Consider the following 26,969-nt stretch of genomic DNA (forward strand, 5'->3'; position numbering starts at 1 on the left):
GTGTTTATGTATGATGATAGAGTGAGCATATGGATGTATGTGTAAGTGTATGGTGTTAGTGTGAGTGTGTTACTGTATGGTTGTAGAGCGTGTTAGTGTGTGTTACTGTATGGTGTTGGTATTTGCATACGAGCATATAATGTGAGCATGTTGGTACATGTTACCATATGGTCTTAGAATGTGTGTATGCTGTTAGTATGTGTATGTCAGCATATGGTGTTTATGTTTTAGTATTTGGTGTCCGCATGTGTGTGTGACAGAAACACACATTATTCATGACTGATAAGCACTTTTTTGAATGTAATATCTTAGTTTTAATACTATGAAATGAACAGGTATAGAAATGTTTTAGGGTTTTAAATTGACCAAACACCACTCGTCCTATGAATTACATTTGATGATGCCCCTTCCTCCATATATTGACTGTCATCAGATTTTGTGCAGCGTTGTTTGCTTGTTTTGTTATAAATAGATTGAGATGGTGATGGGACGTACAGTAATAAGGAAGTACTTGTTACTCTCAAACTCTATTTAACGGCATGCAGTTACAGTAGCCTACCAGATCCTGGAGACGCTCAGGACACTATGTGCAAATGTAAGTAGATGTATCTCTTTCACAATGGATGATGATGTTTTTATGTATGCTGATAGATTCTTAGCCAGACAAAAGCATTGCTGAATTCCTAACATTTAATTGGTTAATACGCTTTGCATCAAACTATATGATCTTCTTTAAATCTGATATCAGTACCTGTAAGGAAAGGCTGGCATAGAATACTTGCTGCCAAAACTATAGATGTCAAAACTTGAAAAAACTCAACTGTAAAAAATGCATGGAAACATAGATTTTGATGGCCAGTAAGAACCATCAGCTCATCTAGTTGGCCCATTTCTGTAAAACTGTTCTGTAAAACCTCAACCTCTAATATTTAATCTCACTTGAAATATACTTTCTTGAATCACTTTATGTATTAAAATGTTTCTATCACATCCTCTCTCTTTCTTCTTTTTTTCCCAAGCTATATATTAAGACCCTTCAGTAGTTCCTGATGATTTTAGACCCGCAAACTGTTCACTGCACTCTCTCTATAATATCTATATCCTTCTGGAGATGATGTCTCTCGAGAACTGTACGCAATACCCTGGGGGAAATCTGGCCAGAAATCTGTAAAGTAGCAAAATCATAATTGCCTGACATAATACTTAAAAGACCCTAGAAATAGTTACTGCCAAGGCCCTCTCCTTTTTTATTGCATAGAACACAGTATCCGTAATACTATATTTAGCCTTTTACTTTTTATGCCATAAGAGTGCTTTACTTTTATCATTGTAATCTTTATTATTTTACATATAAAGACGTTTCCGGCAAAGACAGGACCTGATACAGCTAGATGAAATGCATTGTATTGCTGTGACTTTGGTGCTGGTAAGCACTATTCATTTGTCAACGTCAGCATCAAATGATGGTGAGTAAATGGTTTAAATCAAGTTTGAATAGAAAAATATCAAATCAAATATAGATACTACTACTTTCTGGGAAATGTATTATAATTAATCCAACCACAAGCAGTTTAATATAACTGTTACCTAAGTAGTCTCTATCCAGATCTTTCCTGAACAAATTAATGCATGTAACACAACAATAGTTAATTGCTAAAACACATGATATATCCACAACTGAAACATCCTATATTTTTGTTCTCATTGAATAAATGTATTTGTACTAATACTAATATTATTTTATTCTCTTGTGTTTCTTAAGTAGATCAATTTTGTCTAATATTGATATATTTCGTTTTTTGTTTTTTTGACTCCAGCTGCTAAAACCTTGTGTCCCAAAATGATATGCGGAAGTACATCCATGAACGTCTCGTTTCAAATAAAAGACTTGGTGTCTCTTGATGTTGATATCCAAAACATTCACCTGAGAGATAAAGCATGCTTCGGTGTTCAAATTAGTGAAAGTACTTTATCGGTGGTGTCCCAGCTCCAAGATTGCAAAACCCAACTAAGTGTAGGTATCCCTTTATCTCTCTGTATATATATATGTATACCTATTATTTTATTTTCTGCACATAAGAAATAAACAAAAATGATACCTATTTGTGCTTAAGAGAAGAAAGTTTTATTTATATACCTTAATTGTTGGTGTTCTTTTTTTAAAAAAAGTACTTTAAAAAAAGTACTTTTTTTTTTTAGACCGCTTTCCCCTAGCTATTAATTGCTCAGGAAATATGTTTGGCCGAACACATCTCCTGGCGTGGGATATATTTACCGCCAGTCAGCTCAAGTGCTGACTTGGAGAACATCTTTTGGGATCTACCAAGATGTAATGCATTCTTACTGATTTCAAAGGGAGCGCTTTCCTGACACTGATTGGCTGCTTCTAACAGCCAATACGTGTAGCTAAATTGTTGAGAATGGTATAATTAAACCCTATTGTCTTCCACAATAACCATACAATATGGTTCATCAAGTGTACATGCATGATAGGAAATGTGGCTACACATACAACTTGTTGTTTGCACTTCTGGAACCCACAGCCTCGATCTCAATATATTTGTAGTATAATTAGCATATTACAAAGAATACTCGTTATTAGCAGCAGCATGGCACATTACAAAGGAAACATCTAAAGTGATCATTGCTGTGTTTTTTTCTTTTTTTTTTTTAGACAAATAAGACACATGCTACTTATCAGAACACAGTTTATTTACCTCCAGATCCAAGCCTGGTTATTTACAGAGAAGAATACTTTGTGGATGTCTCCTGTTCCTACCCTCTGGATATGAATGTGTCTAGTGGTACAACTTTATATCCCACAATAAGGTCTTAGTTTTGTATTTATACTACTTGCTATACTACTATATAAAGTATATGACTTCAAGATGCAATATCTATCTACGACATTATATATCTTCATATATATCTGTATATCAGTCTCTACGGGTAGAAAAATCTACTACGAAATATATATTTGGTATGTTTAATAAACAAATATAGAATTGTTATATTCATCATTGTAGGTAGTAAGAACTGGAAAAAAAACATGTTAATTTAGGAACCCCAAGAGAATTAAAACAAATCAATAAAAAATGTATGATAAACATAAAACAACTAATTCTTAAATGTTACATATAAGCAATTCAATAAAATGATGTAAACTATATTTTAACATTTCGGCTTTTTTTTGCATTTATCTTACTTTTATTATTATGAAGGTAAGTTTTACCACCTGCAAAACACAAGGTGAGAAGACATCTCCCGGTAGTTTTTTTATGGCAACAGTAGAGCCTACTTTTGAATCACATGACAATTAAATGATCCTTGCAAAAATATTAATGAAACAAAATTTGACTTAGTAACAAAATAATTTTTGGAAGGATTCTGGCATTCAACAGTACTTTCAACGATGCATTTAATTTAAAAATGTTACATTTAGCAGAGCGGGTCAAATAAGTTTCCTACAGAAGGAGTAGAAAGAAATTAGATTATCTGAGGGCTGAGCAGGTAATTGTTATAGTGAGATTTGTCTCAAAAAAGCATAAGGTGCAGGTTACATTATTGTCTTTTGTAATATTTATATATATTTTACAGCACAATATATATCAAGGTTGACGGCAGTGGAGAATTTAAGGTGACAATGGCTCTGTTTGAAGATGCAGGCTTCAGTACACCCTACAAAAGGGACACCATTGCATTGTCCACCAAAGATATGTTGTATGTTGGGGTCTATATTGAAGGAGACACCCCTGACTTTGATTTGGTGATGGTAAACTGTTTTGCAACACCTACACAAAGCTTTTATGATCCTGTTAGATACAACCTTATTCGGAACAGGTATGTTCATAAAATATAATAGTTTATTAACAATTAGTGTACTGTTTAAGAAAGCAAAGCTATATTTAATGCCGGTATCAACAATGGCAGTGTGCTTTAATCATGTGGATAGAGAGTGGAATTTGTTTCATTCATTCATTAAGTCTATATATTTTGTTGTTACAACAAAGCATTTCACAAACATATATTTCAAAAGACCTTCTTCCCCCCATTCAGGGAGCTAGCAAGGTGACAAAGCACCCTTCTCGTGCACCCTTTTTCATGCACGTTAGGTGATTATAGCACTGGTGACCCAACACTTTACAGTGGACCTCAATTTCTCTAATAGTGTTTCTAAAGCGGGCTAAACTAGTGCACAAGGACCTCAGGAACTTGCTTCAGCTACACTCCTTTCCACCCCAGTATTCAGTCCTGAACATACTTAATGGAAGTATTCAAAAGTTCCATAGGGCACTGGCCACCAGCACACTCACCCGATCTACTGCTCCAGTGGCAGATAGGGTGCTGCAGCATGTGGCCAATGGCCGATATGCCCAGCCACATACTACATAAGCATAAAAGCTCATGTGGCCACACAACTGAACTCAAAAGGCAGCCACTGGCCTTAAAGTGCCATGGTTGCCTCATCATCCCCAGTCAGGCCCTGTTAGTAGATATACGGTATTTCCCCCTTTAAATTTGTTTGTATTATAAATAACGATATACCCAACAAAAAAGCAAGACCGTTTTCTAAACATTACAATTAGATTTTTTCTTAAACCATCACTGACCATTCAATGTAGACACAACCTTTAATCACGTTGGATTTGTTTGACATACTTTGTACATTACACAAGTAATTGTTATATGTTGCATGTATTACAACAACAAACATCCTTCTGTTGCCTTATAACTAAATTACGTAAAATCATACTTTTCTAGTTGCCCTAATGAACAGGAGAAGACATTGACCGTTGCTTCTAATGGTATCTCTAAAAAAGGGCAATTCTCAGTGCAGATGTTCAAGTTTATTGGCAATTATTCATATGTCTACCTGCATTGTGAAGTTCATCTTTGTGAAAATTCCGTTTCATGCCTTCCTGTAAGTACAAATTTACTGACAAATTCAGTAACTTAATTTAGATCTGCTACAAACTGTGATGTTTTCATTCACTATCTTTGCCATAAAATTAACTCATTATAACTTTAGATTGATGATGCCACCCAAATATGACTGCCTGCAATGGTGACCTCCATCAGCAGATTTAGCTTCCTCTTTCATAGTAGTTTTTTTCTTAAACGTATACCAAATCTCTAATTCTAAGCGTATCCACCATTTCTTCATTTTTAGATCTGCGATAGACCTAGATCTCGTAGGAGCAATCCTGAAAGTTCTACTGGTGTTCTAAGCCTTGGACCGATATCATATGCAGGTAAAAATGAGAAATGTTTATTTATTATATCGTAAAAAACTGACTTTTTTTCTGATTTACTTTAGTGTATGGTAATATATTTCACTTATAATAATAAAAAATAAATTCAAAATATTTAAAAGGATAAAGTGTTTGGTAAAATATGGTCCACACATATATCGGGTGCTGTCTTATAAGAAAAATGTAGGAAATTTAGAAAAAAGGTTAAATCACCAGGTATTTAAAACTATTAGGTATTTTTTAATAAGACAAAAAGAAAAGCATTTATACATGTAGAACAATGTAGGATATATAATATTATAATGTATAATATATAAAATATTATAATATATAATATATTGAATATTGAACGTGAGCAATAAGACGAGTACTTTATTGAACAATCTGAAATCATTTAAATATATGCCTTTTCCCAGCAAAGCAACAATTTCTTAGCCCTAGTGGCAATTTTGGGGTTGGCCAACAAGAAATTTACATAAACCCAGGTAGGCCTTATTAAGCTGGTTTCTGGTAAAATGAATATGGCGGCTTGATGCCAAAACTACGGCTTAGAAGCAAAAAGTAAACTATCCAAAATATATTAATGTTTTTAGTAGCGCATTTATAGAAACACACTTAAAAATGTCAACACATTGGCTTTACCAGAGCATCCTGATACGGTGTAGCTAATCTACTTATTTTCAACTAACATTTCTATTTCCTTTTAAATTCTCCATTTTTGTTTGCCCATAAGCGAGTGGATTATCAATAACCTAGTCTTTATAAATGATCTTTTCTCTTTTAGGTCTAACCCAAGATTCAGGAAAGCTATGTCCCATACTTACCTGTGGATCATCTCACATAAATGTCACTTTTCACACGAAAGACCTTCAATCGGTCAATGTTGATACTGAACACATCCACCTCATCGACAGAAGCTGCCGTGCTCAGCCTGACGGTGTGAATAACGCAATGTCATTAGGATGGGAACTCAAAGAGGGAGAATGTGGAACCTCATTAATTGTAGGTATCACACGGCGAATAGAAGTCACTTTCTGGATATATTATTTTTGAACACTCTGTGTCTATATTATTTATCTCACCTTAAACTTTTGTACCTGGAAACTCAGTGTTGTCAGCTCCCAAGTGTTTTTTTAGTGTGCATTTTCTATTGTGTATTGAGGCAATAATGCATTCTTGGTTTATTTTAACCCCTTAATGACAAAGCCCGTACATGTACGGGCTCAAAATGCATTGTTTTCAAGGGTTTAGGGACAGCCCATTGTCCTTAAGGGGTTAATGAATAAATCTATAATAATTCATGATTGCTTATGTGTCTATTATGCCGTATATATTTTATTTTGCAGAAAAATGCGACGCATGTCACATATAAGAACCTGATCTACCTGCCACCTGATCCAGTTAAAATCATATACAGAGAAGAATATTATGTCAATGTTTCTTGCTCGTATTCTCTGGATATGAATGTCTCGCTATGGACAGTCCTTCGCCCCATTTTAAGGTGTTTATTTTATATAATAGTCTTGTGCTCCCCATATACTATAGCTTTATAATATGAGCCAGAATCATAATTACAGAATCAGATCTACATTCATTCATAAACGTTTAAATCTATACATCTATGAAAAAGATTTCACATAGGCTGAAAATTAGTGCCCACTTTATTGTGAAATAGTGTAAATAAATTAATTATAATGTAACATTTACTTTTAATGATATCTTTCCAAATGACACAATGCATAAATCCCCCATTAACTCATTTTTAATTTTACTTAATTATTTAATGTATTATATATACATTATATACATATACAATTCCTGTTTTAATAATTTCTATTGCATCTGTTATTCTTATACTTCCAGCAAAACATACCTTAGCATTGCCGGCAGTGGACAATTCCAGGTGATGATGTCTCTTTTCCAAGACCCAGGATACCTTAGGCCTTTTCAACAAGGATGTCTTTCAGTCTCCACTTCGGAGACATTGTACATTGGCGTTTTCGTCGCTGAAGGAGACATTTTAAACTTTGATCTGGTGATGGTGAACTGCTTTGCAACCCCAACAAATAACTTTTATGATACCGTTAGATACAACCTAATCCAGCAGAGGTACGTTGCTTCAAGTACATCAGTGTTTTTATTAATTTCTAAAATGTCAATGATAATGGATGCTTGTGAAAACAGATTACATTAATGCAACTAATGAGTGTAACTATAGCGTCACAAACGTTATTTCATTAATGGAACTAGGAAGACGTTTAGGAAGAAATTATTAATTACAATAAACACTGGCATACGTGGCAGTTCTATACTCTCTCTCCATATATACACATATTTCTAGTTTATCGGTATTTTCATTGATTTAGATGCAATGTGATAGGCAAGTCCTGTTGTATCAGAAGTAAATATCTTTGGTCATTTGATATTTAATTTGCCTTACGTAATCTATTTTGTTACTAGTTGCCCCAATGAAAAAGAAAAAACTCTGCATGTTGCATCGAACGGCATCTCTAGCCAAGGACAATTTTCCGTTCGGATGTTCAAATTCATTGGAAATTATCCTTACGTCTACCTGCATTGTGAGGTCCATCTTTGTAGAAGGAATGGAATGTCATGTTTGCCTGTAAGTACACAGTTCCTTAACGGATATGTTCTATTACTCCTCATTCTGGTTCATCACAAGGGGAGAAGTATTAGCTAGCGTCTGGAGATTTCCAGTATCCAGTAGGTCAATCCAGCTTCTGCGAAATCCGGGCCAACTCAGATTGCTAAATGTAAGCTGTATAGCCATCACCCAATGAGTACAATATTTAATTATTGTAACTTTTCGTCTATATGTTCTGCCAAATCAAGTATTTTATAAAAAAAAATAAAGCTCGTCTATTATTTTAAATACTGTTAGTCCAATAAAAAAGGTATTACAAGATTCTGCAACATTCTGGTTTTTTTTTTAAAATATACATATTCCAGTGCTCATCTTACGCATTTAACGGATGTCAAACTGCGATGTTTCAATATTCGTAGCATTTCCGACATGTCATTTTAACACAATGTTCCTTTATATGTCCTACAAAGTCCTATTTACTTGAATGAATAAGAAAACTTGCACACATACAACTGTAGAATTTTTTCAATTGTAATTAAGAAGTTGTTGAGGTTGCTCTCTCTCTAGAAAACCTAGTCTAAAATTAACAAAAAATGATTTGTTTCATAGTATTCAAACCACGTTGATCTTTTATAGGTGTGTCCACAATTTAAATCTCGCAATAGTGGTTCTGAAAGTAAAACTGGGCAATTAAGCATTGGACCAATAACATACAAGGGTAACAAACAAAAGCTTCTCTCTCTCCTTTTTATTAACATCGAATGATGATTAAAAGCTTATTACATTGAGTAATTTGCCTGCAAAAATGAGAAATCTAATAATAAAACTGTTTCCTGCATGGAATTGTATTACCGTAATTATCTTAATTTTTTTTTTAGGTTTGTCTCAAGAGCCTCAAAAATTGTGTCCAAATCTTACTTGTGGCTCCTCGCTCATTAATGTCACTTTTCAAACAAGGGACCTTCAAACTGTTGATACTCAAAATATCCATCTTCATGACAAAAGTTGTTATGCTCATTCTAATAGTGAAGATACAATCTCATTGGCATGGGAGCTGAAAGAGGGAGCATGTGGAACGTCATTAACAGTAGGTGTCATTAACAGTTGGACATTACAGAATCTGTTGATTATATTGTCTGTATAAAGCATTGGAATGTAAATTTTAGATCTTTGCATCATTTGAATTTTGCTGTTTGCTGTAATGCAGTATTATTAACTTACCGTTGACCAACAAGTAAAAGTAGTTTTATTATCTACTGCGTAGAATGTCTAAGAAACTGAAAATGGATTGGCATTACTTTAAATGAGCACAACATTGTACATCTCTTGCTCCTAGCTGTGCAAAAAATCATTTATTTTTAGGCATATTAAAATATACAGAATTTGACATAATATATGAATGTATAATTTTACATATTTTTTAATATAGAAATTATGTAAATGCATAAATACAATATTATTTTTTTTATTATTATTGATATTATGAGTTCCAGGGATTTTAAACAGTGTGATACACTCATACCTAATAAACTTTTCAAAACTTTTCAAACTCTACAGAGTGAGCAGTATTGGTCCTGAAAATTTGGTCCCTAACAGTAAAACTCACTAATCACCTCTATATCATACAATCTATATGATTTTGATAGCAAATAGATTAGCGTTGACCACTTGTACAGTATAGAACTGACTGTGAGTTACAGAGCTATAATATTTTTTAACGTATTACTTTTCCCTTTCTTACCCCACTACACGTTTAAGTACTTCTGATGCCATCATTTCCCAGAAGCCCACACTTTCTATCGCCATGCATTTTATTTTGCTGCCCTATATCATATTGTCTAGGCAGATATTATGTAAATACACTAAACATAAGAGTTAATAAATTAAAGCACTTTATCTGTTAATTTTATTTTTCAGACCAATGTGACACATGCCACCTACAAGAACTTAATTTACTTGCCACCTAATCCAGCAGACATCATCTACAGAGATGAACTCTTTGTAAACGTTTCATGCACCTATCCTCTGGATATGAACGTGTCCCTTTGGACGGTCCTACGCCCCGTTTTAAGGTCATTTTTCTAATTAATTATAAAGTATGTGTTTTTAATCATCATAACTGAGTGAGTCATACAATCTTATGTTGACTTCTTCATACACTATTGGTTAGCTTTTCTTAATATTGTGATAGAAATAAAATGTTTCACATTATTTAAGTAGATAACGGCTCTAGAACAATAATAGTTTACAAAAATGTACTTTTGGTTTCTGGTGGCAGGTCCATTTTGTAAATGGGTTGGTTGGATTTCCCTCGTAACCGGCTCGCTGAGCAACGGCACACCGGGAGGAAGGCAGTCAATGAGCCGGTTTCAAGGGAGATCCAACCAACCCATCTACCAAACAAAGGCTTTGCCCAACTGGCACGGCTTCCTTGTACTACTTTAGAAGGTGCCACATGCCTTTAAATCACCAGAAGCCGTGATATGGTGTACCACACGGCAGCCATGAAAAGGGCCTCTGCCAAGGTAAATACACCCTTGTCATAAACATGAATAAATTATCGCAGAAGGTAGTAAGGAGAATGCTGTTTCTCGTAAAAAATTGACAAACAAAAATTATAATCTCAAAAACATTACGGCTGGATATAACGAGGCAACAGTCACCGATGACTGTGCAATGTTCTAAATGTTGGGTTTATTTGATTTTAGCTATCCATAGAAAAGCCCGGCCTTTATAATCATGTCTATTCTTTAATGGCTCGAATCATTTAGCTCATGTTTGGCATATTATATAACTCTGCTGAATATGGTCATCACATATAAATACATAAATACTAATAATGGCCTGCATAGTTGATAATATAATACAGTAATATGTTCTGTTAACATTTTATGATTTCAGACAAATATACATCAGTATTGAAGGTATGGGAGAGTTTAAGGTGATAATGGCTCTTTTCCAAGATCCCGCTTACCGTATACCTTACGAAGTAGGAAGTCTTTCTCTGTCCACTGAAGAAATGTTGTATGTTGGAGTCTTTATTGCCGAAGGAGACGTTTCCCACTTTTATTTAGTGATGAAGAACTGCTTTGCTACACCTACAAATACCGTTTATGATGCTGTTAGATACTATATTATTCAAAACAGGTGAGTTCATGAAAGGAATTCTTATAAATCATGAGGAATTAGAAACATTGGCTTTGCTGCTTTAGGTGCATTATGTGCTCTTTACTTCTACAATATAAATTGGAATTAATGACTGCACTAACTAGTACTTATGTATTCAAAGTACCCAACTTACTCAAAATATTACTTTTTTTGAGCTTATATCTTAAATAAGTATATTTTCAGCTGTCCAAATAAAAAGGACCAAACCATAAATGTTGCAGCTAATGGCATCTCCAGCCAAGGACAGTTCTCCATTAAGATGTTTAAATTTATTGGTGACAACATAGACACTGTCTATTTGCACTGTGAAGTTCATCTGTGCCAGAAAACGTCTACGACTTCATGTCTGCCTGTAAGTAATTATTTCCTATTGCTGGGGACAAATCAATCACAATCATCTAATAACAATCCTCTCCATAGAAAATGGAAAAATAACAAAAAAACAATGGTATTTCATCTTGGTTAATGAATCTGGGTTAGTATATCTTATATGTTTATCTCATTTTCTTCTGTTGCAATCTATGGTAATATTTCTGTTCAATAAATTGTAATTGGTGTATCTCCACCATTAAATCCACAGTTGAAATATCTGAGTTAAAAATAGGCTTTTCGGTTCTGTAATCATTGCATGTTTTTAATAGAGAACAAAGAATCCATAGATCTGTATATATGTGTTTTATTGCTTAATCTATAGTGTTTCACAGTTCCCATACCCATTCTCCTTTTATAGTCTTGTTCTAGGCTTGACCTAGCATCTCGAGGTGTATCTCCAATAAGCCCAGTACTGACTCTAGGGCCCATAAGTCGTTCAGGTAAACTTTTTCCGTATTTCAGATATTTCCTGTAGAATTTACAAATTTGTTTATGCAGGCTGCCCATAAATTGGTTTTACACCCCATTCTTAGTGGACTATATGCAATACCAGAGCTAAATCATACTGAATAACAATCCTCCATAGACTGCGATAGAAAGATAGAATATATTCATTTTTATCTCATTCTTTCCGTTGCAGTCTGTAGGAGGATTGCTGATGTTTAGTGTGTTAGATCCTATGACAGGGACCTTTGTAAATTAGCATTCATGTAGTTGGCCAGGATCTACATTTCTATTAATTGTCTGGCCTCAGATGACACAGAAGTTCTGATGTCAGGATTGTAACCCTATTTAAATATGTTATCCAAGTGAAAAACAGATTTCATTTACATTACTTCACCTTTGACCATGTGTGCGTGTTTCATACCTGTAACATTCTGGCCCTGACACCTGCGCAATAGCCAGGATATTGGTATAGATTTGAAAAAATGTAAAAATTCGAAACTTGATTAATCTGAGGATTAAATGGTTTAAGATTAGCCACCCTATTTGGTTTTATCACACCCTTAATTTAATATTTTACTTTTTTTACAGACATTGATCCGGAAACTACTGTTGGTAGGTACAATATTGTGTATTTTGTGAAAGCTGTAAGGAATGTAAGGGACTGCATCCTAAAATTGCTGAATGTATTTTTCTCCAAATCTTGTCACATTGCAAAGCGTTACCTAGGAAACATATACATGATGCTTATCAACCTTACAGTTTCCAGGCTTTGATTGTATAGTGAGGTCAAAGTTGGCGTAGAGCTAAACAGCCCGGGAAAGAAATGGGGCAGGACGTGTGGGAGGTCAGGGGTGCAGAGTGTGGATGGAAATTCACATCATCCACATTTTATGAATGAACCACACCAAAGTATGGTTAGTGTATTCATGGTCATATTATCCATGATCTTTTGGCGCTCTCAAAAGTTGGTCTACATCCAGGTTTCAGCCAGGGTCTGTCTGTCGGCATAAATCCTTTCATTCCCTTCACTCTCTGTCCCCTTCACACTCTTCTCTCTCTTTCATTTCTATGTCTCGCTCCTCTCTCATTCTCTCACTTGGAGTCTTGAGATAACTGATAAATAATCAAACTCTCTATTATTTTCTTACACCATTTTTTTTTTACTTATTTTCTTTTCTATAGGTACTGATCCAGGCCGCACTGCTGGTAGGTGCAATATTTTGGCACATAAGGACATTCTTGGTCAAATCCTTAAAACGTTTTAAGTATTTTGAAACATGAAAAACAATACTTTGGATACATTCTTTTCTGATTTCCTGTTTCATTTTGGTTTCTAAAGGTTTGGTTTTGATCTTTTAGACACAAAATACATTAGTACTATTGCTGAGATACCCTTTCATTCAAAACCACTTTGTTATCTCTGGTTTTAATGCTCTATTGTCTTCTTGCAGCCACTACTTCGAGTAATACCAAAGGTAAATAAAAGCAAATTGTTCTTCCAAATTCAAATGGTTAAAATTTATAAAGAATGCTAATTTAGATACATCAATTATAATTTGTGTGTCCCAAAAAGTTCTACAACTGCGGTACAGAATTCAATTGGTGCGTAAATAAATGTATAGTCATGTATAGCTGGTTAGTGATCCTGGAATTGGGGGCTTATATGAGTCTAAAGGGGTCAGTAATCAAAAACAGAAAACAAATGCACTGCTTTTACACAATTGCCCTTACAGTTAAACATTTCCGTTACATTTATAGTTAATTAATACTGCATGTTTATTTTTGACCAAAAGTAGTGATCAGGCTCCATACTGTATACAACCCTATAGCTCATAAAGACAATTATTTAGCTGATATTGTCTATTGTCTCCTAAGACAGTTAACATTTATTTAACAGTCTATTCCTAATAACAACATTATGTTCTCTTTAGGGGCTTTGCGTGGGGTTTGGAAACCTCTGGTCAGTGCACCACTGAATATGTGGTTTCTGATATTCTAGTAAGGCCCTCTTTAGCGTCAAGTCTAGCGAGTATTACATTTTATATGATGCACAGCTTTGAATTATTATTTTAAAACAAGGGTAAGTATTGGCCCCTGGTTCCAGAATAGTTCATAATTAAAATTCAAAAGCTGCACGCAAGGGGTATTCCTTTCCAATCACATCAACATATATTGTGTTCAGGTGTTTTAGGGGCAGAATACTATGCATAAAGGAAGCTGGAAGGATGACCATCATAGTGAGGGGAGCCAAACCCTTCCCTCCAGGGGACACAACTGGGTACGAAAAGCTTATCACCTGGAAATAATTACTGAACCTACAGGGCAGGTCAAAGCTTTATCCACAGTAGAACTTAAGTATTAATAATTGAAAGAAAAAATGGTTAACAATGAAATATGATCTACATATCCTCTGTACTTTCATGGTGTTTTGAAAAATGATATTTTTGTATTATTATTTTGTAGACATAAGAACATCCCTGGATTTTTTGGCACTCACTGGATTGGTGGCGTTAGGATATTTTCTTTGAAGCCAGTTATGTCTTTCGCTTTCTTCATGTTTTGCCATTTTGAAATACATCAAGATTACAATACGAAATAGCATAAAAATAATGTAATTATGGTGGTGGGACAAATACTATAACTGATTAAATGTGGGATTTCATGAAATAATTCTGGTATTATCTGGAAAATTTGTACATTTGTGACATAAACAAAAAGAAGCAAACTGTGTTAAACCAAGACCAAGTTTTAAATAAATGATTATTATGATTTAACTATGACAATACTTTTTTTGAATCTTTTTTTTAAATTTATTCCAGCTGTGACATTCAGATGGCAGGGTCAGACTTTGGCGTAAACAACATAAAAATCATGGATCGATCTTGCCTTGTATCAACAGTTCAGGCTGGTGGTGTAATGGTGTGGGGGACATTTTCTTGGCACACTTTGGGCCCCTTAGTACCAATTGAGCATCATCTAAACGCAACATCCCGTATTGTTGCTGACCGTGTCCATCCCTTTATAACCACAGTGTACCCATCTTCTGATGGCTACTTCCAGCAGGATAATGCACCATGTCACAAAGCTCACATCATCTCAAACTGGTTTCTTGAACATGACAATGAGTTCACTGAACTCCAATGCCCTCCACAGTCACCAGATCTCAATCCAATAGAGCACCTTTGGGATGTGGTGGAACGGGAGATTCAGATCATGGATCTGCAGCAACTGCGTGATGCCATCATGTCCATATGGACCAAAATCTCTTAGGAATGTTTCTAGCACCTTGTAGAAAGTATGCCGCGAAGAAAGAAAGAAAGAAAGAAAGACGTTCTGAAGGCAAAAGGGGTCCAACATAGTATTAGGAAGGTGTACCCAATAAAGTGGCCAGTGAGTGTAATTTAAATAGATTGGAAAAAAATATTTTCTGTGTTTGTGCTTAAAAGTTTATGTAAGTTTACTACCTTTACATTTTATGATATTCAAGGTCCCTTTAAAACGTTTATTGCTGTAAAATTGCTACAACTGAAGTCTGCTTCCTCATATAAACAACTCACAATGCCTGTTAGCGTGGCTGCCATAAGAAATGTAGGGGCTATTACAAATTTAAGACTTGGGGCCCTACGTCCTTACAGAAATATGCTTGTGATAACCTTGTTGGCGTGAAGGCACTGCACACCCAATGATGATATCAACACCTATGACCACCACAGCTTCTATATCTAGTATATGACAGTATGGTAGCTAACATCGCTAATTTTTTTAGTAACCCTCCTCAAATCTATCTATCTATCTATCTATTCATCCACATGTGCTGCAGGATTCCAAATTAAGTTCCATCGCCCTCTTAGGCTCTCTTTACGTAAACTCATGCGCTATAAAGGCAATTTTTCTCAATATGGACTTTCTGCAGTCTCTGCCATTTGTTTGCCTTTCTCTATTGTATTAGTCATAGACTTTTGAGTCTATGGGGATTGCGATTCAACAAAATGTGTTTATTATATTCTAGACTACAGCTCAACGCAGGACACAAAGATTTGAATTTTACTCTACGATAAATTAGAAAATCTTACAGTATATACTTTAATGCTTAAATAGTAAAGTGAAAGGAATTCTCACAAAGCAAGAATGTTCTAAGTCTATAGTATAGACACAATGGCCACACAGGCTTTTTACAATCGAGTAATTATTGTAATTATAGCTACGTGTAGGGCTGCGCAGGGCATCAGCCAAGCAAGACAGGACATCCACCAAACAGCATCTGAACACTTAGCGGTCAATGATGTGCAGACAGAATGGGGCCAAAGATGCAATTACAAACCAATAAAACAATAACACACAATCACTTTTAATTGCAACAAAAAGGAATTCCATGTACCTAAACCAAAGGTACGTGCTTCATGAAATTTAAGATAAGTCATGTGCCAGAAACATAAAGAATCGTATTCATAAAGCAGAATCTGATACACGTGGCTATCATTTCCAGTATAAAACAAAATAAACACCTAGTGTAATTTTAACTGACCTTGATCCACCTTATCACCCAGCAACTTAAAAAAACAGCAAATTTATGAAATATGGAGAATTTGCCATTACTTTGAGTGCAGAAGATTTCTAAACAGTTTACATTTTCTGCAGAGTCCCACTGAAATTACACAACTGTGGAATAAAAAAAAGTAAATAATGAGATGACAATTACCTTTTACCGCAAGGAGCTGAGTGGCACCCAAACAATCCTTTAATTATAATTTAGTTACAAAAAAGATTTAAAAAAAACTCCAATGGGTCTATTCACAAAGAAGTGGAGGGATCAGTCCAGTGAGTGGGAACTCAACTGACCCGACTTGGCTACAGTCGCATTCCCTCACATACTAACACTCTCAAAACAGCTCACAGATTTACAAATTTTAACCCCTTAATGACAAAGCCCGTACATGTACAGGCTCAAAATGCATTGTTTTCAATGGGTTTAGAGACGGCCATTGTCCTTAAGGGGTTAAACATTAAAAATAAACAAAAAAACCCATATGAACCAGAGGAGACACTTATTATTGCCTCCTCTTTCCCTACCTGGTTTGTGGTTGCATTTAAATAACTGGGGGGGGGGCATTTGTCCCTTAATAGCACCTCCTCCCTGATCCCCTGAGAGTCTGATTAGCAAATATATAAAGGACACAGCAGCAAGTAAGAAGCAAATGTTACCATCAAATGGCCCTTTTGCCCCATTGTTAATGTTTTTTTTTGGGGGGGGGTAGTAGTGGTATCCAATTTCAGTAACTGCCCATAATGCCAAGTAGCATCTGAAAAATAATATGAATTTCATTTTCCAGGATTAAATCATAAGGAAGATGTGACTGAACTGAAAAGAAGATAATGAAGGGGTTCAATAATAATAACAAACTGTAAGGGTTTAACTATGAAGAATATCGATTGTTACTTCTAATTGTTACTTCTAGATGCTTCCACTTCACCATAACAGCATTTACAATGGACCGGGAGAGAAATTTCATAAACTGACTTGTGGCAAAGGTGGCATGTTATGGCAGTGCCACAATGTAACATTGTCTGTGGAGGTGGCTGTATATCTGCTTGATTTTATCCACCTGTTAGCAATACTACTTGTACTTCAAGATAAGGCTGCTAAAAGACTTGTCATGTATTCTTAACTGTTGCTTTTTCTCCCTGAAAGAAAGCCTTAATTCTGGGAAAATACTGGTAATGGCATTGTGGCAGAATGGCAGAAAATAAATTCAGAACCAGCTAGGGCAGAACCTCTGTTTTATGAATGGCACTAAGGATACCAGAATCGAGCAGTTAATCAGAGCAGGTTCTATGCGTTACATGACAGTTCTCCTGACATTTACTATGAAGATTAATTGTCTAACAATTTCACCAGTGGGGAGTGATATCATAACTAAATTAACCTCTTAAGGACAATGGGCGGTCCCAAAACCCATTGAAAACAATGCATTTTGAGCCCGTACATGTATGGGCTTTGTCATTAAGGGGTTAAATACAGTTATGTATAGAGATCTGGCAACTATCAATAAGGCAGTGCCATCAATGCTTTAGTTTGCCTTATTATAGTTAATGGGGATTTTTAAAAGTTTTACGTAAATGGAAGACATTATATTTTATTTTATACATAAACTATGAATATAATTATATGGGGGCATATCATATAACAAAGTTTGGTGCCTGTGCTTTATTTTTGGTCTGGGAGGCTACATAAATGTTTGATAAGATTGTACGTTACATTTATATAATAAAACGATTCAACAATATAATGTTAATATAGCAAATGCTATGATTGCATGTTTATGAGGACAACTCCACCTTTGAATCAGGAAATTAGATGAATCAAGAAGACGTATCATGGACCGACTTCATTGTCATGTAGGTACAGGGTGATAGACTTATCAGGAACTTGCCAGGGCTCCCGCAAACCAGAGCTCTGCGGGAAGCAGGAACGCACGTTGCGATAATAAGGCTGTTTTAATGTAGGTCCGGGGTGACAGACCTACCGTCATACATGGGAGCTTTCCAGGAATCCTCACCCCAGTGCTTTCAGAGAAACATAAAGGGCACATTGCCATAATATGGGCGCAGGCCAAGTGGAGCATAGGGGCACGGAGAACTGCAAATAAACTTGAAGGGACAGAGATAGACGTGAAATAAAACACACTGATCCTGGGGCCTGTTGATTTTAGATAAGATCCAGAGAGATCACAAATATGCTGGTGCCTCCAGAACTGAAATCCTAATAGAATGTCATAGCTTCGAAGACCTAAACTAAGACTGGAAACCACATCTTGCCTTTTAAATGTGTAGTCATATAATCGCATATTATTGAACAAAGAGCCATTTTCTCCATCAAAAGGTTGCTTTTACATAAAAAGGAAACAATAGGGAAAGTTAACTATACATTTTACTCCAGATAACAGTAGAGACCCAGATCTCTGACATAAATATTCCCCAAAAAGCAGCCCCTTAACCACACACCACAATGGGAATAAAGAGAGTAATACTTGCCACTGAAATGTACAATGGAGTGCAATACCAAGCATACTGTAGTTCCCAACTGTGTTTGGCTTAAGAAATCTAGGCAGAGTAACATAAAATGTGTAAATTACTTTTATAATTGCAACAAATTGTGTCCTAAAATACGGTCACCTCACTTATTTGTTTCTCAAAAGAATTTCGGACTTAATATTTGGTTGTGTTGGGTTAATGAATCACAAATATTACCACGAAGCAGTGTCTATTTTCTTGTAAATGTACGAAATTTTACCTTTACTCAGGCTAAACACCACTTTGACCAGATAATGTGTTTTATTATTTTATTACATGAGGTTTATTGGGTGGGGTGAAACAATAGTCATGTCAACACAAAAACCGGATTAAATGAGGTTATCAGCAACAGCCTATCCATAATCATTGCCTTTGACTATATTTCCATTCTACGCACTCGTACAGTTTTATAGACATTGCCTTATATTAAAGTTTCCAGAAGTCTGCGGTTGGAGACCCAGGTACTGAAAATGATAATGTTAACTTAGGTACTCTTTTCTGCACTAAACTAGGCCCCTGGGAATCAGCGTAGCTAAATGGACAGGGAGCATGTATGTGTGTGGGTGAGTGCATGCTTGGGGCATGGGTGTTTTTGATTGGGGTATGTAAATTGAGGGGCGGGAGACCCTAGGGGATAAAAGGTGCCCTCTGGGTGACCCCGGTCACTGTCACTTTTTATTTGAGACGGCTAACGGTTTTACCTGCTTGAGCTTTGGTTTCCTACGGCCTGGAGCATGGATGTTGATGCTATTCTCGCTGCTCTCAGGGCTGGTGCGGACAGGGACGGTGGCAGGGCGCTTCGTGAGCAATTTGCTCACCTGTTGCCTCAGGCTGCGGTGCCTGAGCAGCCTTCCGGGTCTGGTGGGGCCGCGGAGGCTTCGGTTAGCGGGCGCGCCTCGGTTCGCCGGCGCGCCCGCCCTCCTGCTCGGTTGAGCCCCGCGGCGGATGCGGGGGCTCGTTACCGGAGCAGGAGCCCTGATCGTGGGCCGCGCGCGCCTCGGGAGGAGTCTCCTCGTGGCGGGCGGCCATCCAGTGCGCCGTCGTCGCCAAGATGGCGGCAGCGCGTGGCATCGCGGAGGTCTCGCGAGGCTTCTGGACGGCTCGCGAGACCTGCCGCGGTTTTACCAGAGCCCGCGGCACAGGCGGCTGTGCCTGCCCGGGCCTCGGCGGCAGCTGGGACTCGGCGCGGCCGCTCCGGTGGTCGCGGCCGGACGAATGATGCCGCGGGAAGCCGCGCGGGAGCGCGCGAAGACGCGGGTGGTGCCGCTTCTGCCCGGCCACGGAGGACGTCGCGGTTAGCAGCGGCGGCTGCTTCTGCAGTGGATAGACGGTCTGCAGGGAGGGTGAGTGGGCCCGGCAGGGCTACACGGGGGGCAGCTGGGGGCCGTGCGGGAGAGGGCGTTTCGGAGGACTGTGGTGGATCCTCCGGGGACGATTTAGGTTCACCTCGGCGGCCCTCGGCTCGTTTACCCCCTCTGGGAACGGGGGTTGGGGGGTCTTCCCTCCTGGGTTACGGCTCCTCCGGTGAGGAGGCTTTTTCTACCCCCCTTCCCCTATTGTCTGCGGCACCTGTGGGTGGCTTACCTGGGGCTGGGGCCCTGCCAGCGGTTCCGGGTCCTTCTGGGGCCCATGGGCAATCTTGCTCACCTCTCCTTTCCCTGCAGGCTGGTGCTGGAGTTCTGCCGGAGGTTCCTTCCCGGCTGTCTGGACCTGCGCGACAAGATGCTGCTAGCAACATGGCTGCGTGTACGGCACCGCAGGAGGTCTGCCGGTCGCTTGGTGGTGAGTTGACTTCTCAGCTTTCTGGTCTATCTGGGTCTGTTGTGGGGGGTCGCCCGGGCGCTAGCGTGGGGGATTTTTTGTCGGGTCTTCGGGGTTTTCTAGACGCGTGGGAGCGTGGAGGTAGCTCCGGGTCGGGTGGGTCTGGCTTAGATGGGCAGGTTAGGTCTGTCTGGGAGCAGTCTGGGGGTGTTGTAGGGTCTGCTGGTCAGGTTCCCATCCCAGCGCCGTCTGTGGCGTGTTCTGGTGCGGTTGCGGTTTCGTCGGGTTCGGAGGTTGCGGGGGTGGTGTCTCCGTCGGCCGGCGGGGCAACTGCTGAGTCTGCCCCTGCGGCCGTAATTGATGCGGCGCTGGGGGTGCCAGATGTTGCCCGTGGGGCTGCGTATATGTGTTGGTCAGGCCCTTTGGGTCTGCACTTAAAGCAGGAGACGAAAGAAAAGATCTGGAAGGGCGAGTTTCTGGAAATTTTCTCTCTCCTGCCGCTGGAGGAGGTACCTCCTCCTGAGAAAGAGGGGAAGGATAAGGAAAAGGAGAAGGAGAAGGAAAAATATCGGTACAGGCGGATTCCAAAAACCTTCGGTAATTGGATTCGCGCCTTTTCCATCCTGGCCAGTGTGATAGGCGAAAGGTGCCCTGAAAAATGTACGGCACTTTTTGCGTATCAGGATCTCATCTGGAACGCTTGCAGGACGTATGGGGGTTTGGGCTGGTGGAGGTATGATGAGCAGTTCCGCCAGCGTTTGGCGGTTCGGCCGTCTATAGGTTGGGACCAGATGGATATTGGTCTGTGGCTGGCCATTATGACTCGGCCTGCCACTCATCAAGGGGGGTTTTCGTCGTTTCTCGGGGGGGCCGGGGGGGGGTCAGGTAACGCTCCCTCCCCGGCCGGTCAGCGGCGGCCAGGTTGCTGCTATCAGTACAATGATGGGCAGTGTAAGTGGGGTTCGTCATGCCGTTTCAAGCACGAGTGCTCCGGTTGTGGCGGAGCCCACCCCTATTCCCGCTGTTTCAAGCGGGCAAAAGGGGTTGAGCGTCCCGATATGGGATCGAAGGGCGAGGACGCCGGTGGACGTCGGCGTGATGCGCCCGTGGCTAAACAGGTATAGGGACCGTCGGGCCGCTGAGTTGCTCTTCCGGGGGTTCACTGAGGGCTTTTGGATTCCCTTCGTGGATGCCCCAGGAACGATGGTTTTTCGTAATTTGAGGTCCGTTGCCGAGTTTCCTGATGTTGTGCGGGACAAGTTGCGGAAGGAGGTTGTGTTGGGGCGCATGGCGGGTCCTTTCGCCGTGCAGCCTTTCCCGAATCTGAGGGTGTCGCCTCTTGGGGTGGTTCCCAAAAAGGAGCCTGGTAAATTCCGTTTAATACATCACTTGTCGTACCCGCGGGGTTGTTCGGTTAATGATGGGATCTCGGCGGAGTTGGTTAAAGTTGTTTATGCTTCTTTTGATAAGGCTGTTGATATGGTGCGGGCGGCAGGGCGGGGCGCCCTGTTGGCGAAGACGGATATTGAGGCGGCGTTTCGCCTCCTTCCGGTTCACCCGGCCTGTCATCATTTGCTAGGTTGTCGGTTTGATGGACGTTTTTATGTGGATATGTGTCTTCCTATGGGTTGTTCCATATCATGTTCCTATTTTGAGTGTTTTAGTACGTTCTTGGAATGGGTTGTGCAGGACGTGGCGGGGTTGGCATCGGTTTTGCATTACCTGGACGATTTTTTGTGTATCGGTCCTGGGCATTCTGGTGATTGCCTTCACCTGCTGCGCACCGTGCAGGTGGTTATGCAGCGGTTTGGTGTTCCGCTGGCGGCTGACAAGACTGAGGGTCCGTCTACCTGCCTCAGTTTTTTGGGGATCGAGATCGATTCCTTGGCGATGGAGTGCCGTTTGCCGGCTGACAAGCTTGCCGATCTGAAGGGCTTGGTGGCGCGGGTGCGGGGCATGCGTAAGATTCAGTTGTGTCAGCTTCAATCGCTGTTGGGGAAATTGAATTTCGCTTGTCGCATTTTGCCGATGGGTCGAGTGTTTAGCCGGCGGCTAGCTGGGGCGACGGCGGGGGTTGTCCGGCCTTGCCATTTTATTCGGCTCACGCGTCCGCTGCGAGATGATCTGGCTGTTTGGGGGTCCTTTTTGGACGCGTATAACGGTCGATCGTATTGGCAGGCGCCTGAAGTCTCCAATGCGCAGCTTCACCTGTATACGGATGCAGCGGGCTCGGCTGGTTTTGGGGCCATCCTAGGTTCTCGTTGGTGCGCGGAGCGTTGGCCTGCCTCCTGGGTGGCTGCTGGGCTCACTAGGAACCTGGCGTTCTTGGAGCTTTTTCCCATCCTTGTGTCGGTGGTGGTCTGGGGGGAGGTACTTAAAGATCGTCGGGTCTTGTTCCACTGTGACAATCTGGGGGTCGTGCAGGCTATCAACTCCTTGACGGCTTCTTCTCCCCCTGTGGTTCGCCTCTTGCGTCGGCTGGTATTGCAGTGTTTGGGTCTGAATATGACCTGTAAAGCTGTGCATATTCCGGGTGTAAAGAACGTGACGGCTGATGCTCTTTCTCGCTTTCAGTGGGCGGAGTTTCGAGCCACGGCGCCGTATGCAGACGAGGAAGGGGTTCCGTGTCCGGTGGAGCTTTGGTCCCTTGGGTTGGACGCGTGACGCAGTGGATCCGCAGTTCGGTTTCCAAGGCCACTTGGGGGAGGTATGGTAAGGTGTGGGACGAGTGGGCGGTGTTTGAGGAAGCCTGTGGTGGTTTTCCTTCTCATGCTGCTCGGGTTCGGGGTTTGCTCTCCCTCCTGTGTCAGTGGGATGTGGCTGGGGTCTCCCCGTCGGCGGCGTCCGCTCGCTTATCGGGACTGAGTTTCCTCTGCAAGTTGATGGGAATGGCGGATTTTACGAAGGATTTCCTGGTTCGTCAGGCGCTTAAGGGTTGGAGGAGGGGTTCTATGTCCCGGGATGCGAGGAGGCCGGTGTCGGCTGAGTTGCTGGTCCGTTTGTTCTCGGCTCTGGAGGCGGTTTGCCTTTCGGAATTTGAGGTGCTGTTGTTTCGGGCCGCGTTTGGTTTGGCATTTTTCGGGGCCCTGCGTTTGGGGGAACTGGTCAGTCCTAGTAGGCGTGCTCCTGGTGGTATTTGGTTTGAGGACGTGGAGTTTGGGTCCTCGGGCCTGCGTTTCTGCATTCGGCGGTCCAAGACTGATGTTTTGGGCAGGGGGGCTTGGGTTCAATTGGGTGCTATTGCTGGCTCCCCGATTTGCCCGGTGGCGGCAGTTCGGGGCTTTGTGTCAGTCCGCCCGGTGTCTGGGGGCCCGCTTCTGGTCCATCAGGATGGGTCTTACCTGTCCCGTTTTCAGTTCATAGGAGTTTTTCGCAAGGCGTTGGTTGCGCTGGGGCTCCCGGCTGGTTCTTTTGGGGGGCATTCTTTTAGGATTGGGGCTGCTACGGAGGCTACCCGGGTGGGGTTTTCTGAGGCCTCGGTTCAGAGAATTGGGCGTTGGCGCTCGGGTCGTTTTCGGTCCTATGTCCGGCTGGACATGTCTGCTTAACGTTTCTGTTTTTCTTCCAGGTTTGGTACTTCCGCAAGTCTGGCTCATTGGGCATTCCTACATCTTCTGGGCCAGGAGGCGGGCTGCGGTCCGCCCGGGCGGGGAACAGTTGGGGTACTCCCCCTTGAGGATGGAGGTTCGCTGGTTTGGTCGGAGGGGTATGCGGTGGATGCAGCTTCTCCCGGAGTTGGTCCGATTGTCCAGACTTCTGGGGTCGCCTTCTGTTTTAGTTGTTCACCTGGGGGGTAATGATTTGGGGGTGGTCCCGGTTAGGGCCCTGGGGGATATGATTCTGCGAGATTTGGCTACGGTCCGTATCCTCTTTCCGGAGGTGCAATTGGTCTGGTCTGAGGTGGTGGCGAGGAATTATTGGCGCTATGCGTCTAGCCAGCGGGCGCTGGAACGGTCTCGGGTTAAACTGAACCGTTGGGTGTCAAGATTCGTGTCAGGTGATGGGGGTGTGGCGGTTCGGCACAGGTCTTTTGAGCGGGATGCTGCCAATCTCTTTCGGTCTGATGGCGTCCACCTTAATGATATTGGTCTGGACATCTTTAATCTGACGCTGCAGGATGCGATAGGTCAGGCCATGGCTTCGGTTGGTGGGGGTCCCCGCTGATTTAAGGGGTTAAACAGCGGGGTTTGTGGCGGTTTATGTGTCCTTGCCGGTCTGGTTTGTTAAATTTTGGAGTTGGATGATGGCGTGAAGGAAGGCTCAATCCTCCCCTAACCTCTGGTGTATTGGACGTGCCCACCGAGCTGATGGACGGCTGGTGGTTAGCATTGGTTTTGGGACAGCGGAAGGTAGCTGTCAGTGTTATTTGGACGAGGGGGGAGGCGAGCATCTGTGTTGGAGTGTACAGTGGTGAGCGGCCGGCAAGGACGGGGTTAATAGTTTCCTGTGTTGGTAATGGAGGAAAATATGTTAATCATGTATATTTGTATATTTGTATTTAAATTTATTTGTGGATTCTTTTACAAAGTTATCTTTATGGGTATATTGTGTTTAGGCCAACACAGTGTGGTTTATGGTTATTGTTAAATAAAATGTGCTGTGGCCTGATTTACCCAAATAATGTCTCTGTGTCGTTACTCGGTGGGTTTGGTGGCGGTTGGTTGGCGGTGCACGGTACACACTACCTACATACAAGGCCCCTGGGAATCAGCGTAGCTAAATGGACAGGGAGCATGTATGTGTGTGGGTGAGTGCATGCTTGGGGCATGGGTGTTTTTGATTGGGGTATGTAAATTGAGGGGCGGGAGACCCTAGGGGATAAAAGGTGCCCTCTGGGTGACCCCGGTCACTGTCACTTTTTATTTGAGACGGCTAACGGTTTTACCTGCTTCCCACCCTCCCTCCCTATTTTTGTGTACTAACTTTCTTTTCTTTTGTCACAGCAGGCGGTTTATGTGTCCTTGCCGGTCTGGTTTGTTAAATTTTGGAGTTGGATGATGGCGTGAAGGAAGGCTCAATCCTCCCCTAACCTCTGGTGTATTGGACGTGCCCACCGAGCTGATGGACGGCTGGTGGTTAGCATTGGTTTTGGGACAGCGGAAGGTAGCTGTCAGTGTTATTTGGACGAGGGGGGAGGCGAGCATCTGTGTTGGAGTGTACAGTGGTGAGCGGCCGGCAAGGACGGGGTTAATAGTTTCCTGTGTTGGTAATGGAGGAAAATATGTTAATCATGTATATTTGTATATTTGTATTTAAATTTATTTGTGGATTCTTTTACAAAGTTATCTTTATGGGTATATTGTGTTTAGGCCAACACAGTGTGGTTTATGGTTATTGTTAAATAAAATGTGCTGTGGCCTGATTTACCCAAATAATGTCTCTGTGTCGTTACTCGGTGGGTTTGGTGGCGGTTGGTTGGCGGTGCACGGTACACACTACCTACATACAAGTGAATTTCAAGTCATTTCTAAACACAACTGGACAATTCTTTATTTACAGAAAATAATTTTAAGTAGGAATCTATATGAGATCCTCTGTTATGACCAATAGTGATCTCGGTAAATAATAGAATGAAGGTACCTTCGGCAGTGATCATTTCTTCACTAGAACCATAGATTTTCTTAATCGATTTGACTCAATGAAATTTTAGTGACGCATTTAATTCCATTATTAAAAGGAGAAAAAATGTATGCAGGTAGGGGCCCTAAAAATTCTTTCATTTCACTTTTTTTTTCTTTTTCTTCAACTTGGGTCCACTCAGACGTGAAGTGAACGAGAGGGCTGATCACAAACCATTTTGTTCTTCAATAATCAGTCTGCGTATGTTTTATCAAAAAATGTCTTTTGCTGTATATGCTATATTAAAGGTAAAACACAGGCATGATTCTGAAACAAGTAAAATATTTATGAGCGCTTCTCAACTGATTTACTTTTTTACCTCTCACTCTTTTGTGTTTTACAATTTTCTAGGTAATTTGGAGATAATCTACAATAAACATTTTACAGACGGTAGTTCTTTGCTTGTGTTAAAAATTGATCAGCAAGTCAGCAAGTATAAAATTTCGTACAGCCCGATCACCCTATTTTACAGAATACAGTGTATCCAAAAATGGGCTTCATTGTCACTATCAATATTACATTTTGATTTATAAAAAATGCGTCATGTAAAGTTATATAGAACGGCCAAAATTACACATCAATTTAGAATGGTGGTACGTGCGGCGTAGGGTAATGCGGAATGAAATTATTTGATTACACACTGCTTGCCAACAGAGCCCATAAATGTTGAGTTT

At 40.6% G+C, this 26,969-nt stretch overlaps 2 protein-coding genes across 3 annotated transcripts; both read left to right on the top strand.

Moving 5' to 3' along the window:
* The first annotated feature begins 576 nt into the window (after positions 1-576).
* LOC128501337 (uncharacterized) lies at positions 577-14,618 on the top strand. Its single transcript, XM_053470772.1, has 21 exons — positions 577-595; positions 1,357-1,466; positions 1,818-2,014; positions 2,675-2,829; positions 3,598-3,840; positions 4,762-4,921; positions 5,171-5,252; positions 6,037-6,254; positions 6,599-6,753; positions 7,116-7,361; positions 7,713-7,875; positions 8,494-8,575; positions 8,736-8,944; positions 9,775-9,929; positions 10,759-11,004; positions 11,209-11,377; positions 11,756-11,837; positions 12,433-12,456; positions 13,027-13,050; positions 13,296-13,319; positions 14,308-14,618. The coding sequence occupies exons 2-21, from the start codon at positions 1,397-1,399 to the stop codon at positions 14,370-14,372; spliced, it is 2,769 nt and encodes a 922-aa protein (XP_053326747.1). The 5' UTR covers positions 577-595; positions 1,357-1,396; the 3' UTR covers positions 14,373-14,618.
* Positions 14,619-19,432: 4,814 nt separating this feature from the next.
* Positions 19,433-25,351, top strand: LOC128501342 (translation initiation factor IF-2-like). Of its 2 annotated transcripts, XM_053470780.1 has the most exons (3): positions 19,433-20,262; positions 20,293-20,697; positions 24,245-25,351. In XM_053470780.1, the coding sequence occupies exons 1-3, from the start codon at positions 19,650-19,652 to the stop codon at positions 24,838-24,840; spliced, it is 1,614 nt and encodes a 537-aa protein (XP_053326755.1). In that variant the 5' UTR covers positions 19,433-19,649; the 3' UTR covers positions 24,841-25,351. The 2 variants fall into 2 exon arrangements, with proteins under 2 accessions (XP_053326755.1, XP_053326754.1); XM_053470779.1 differs by having other exon boundaries at positions 19,433-20,697.
* Positions 25,352-26,969: the final 1,618 nt, after the last annotated feature.

This window comes from Spea bombifrons, chromosome 7 (assembly GCF_027358695.1).
Source record: "Spea bombifrons isolate aSpeBom1 chromosome 7, aSpeBom1.2.pri, whole genome shotgun sequence".
Taxonomy (NCBI): domain Eukaryota; kingdom Metazoa; phylum Chordata; class Amphibia; order Anura; family Pelobatidae; genus Spea; species Spea bombifrons.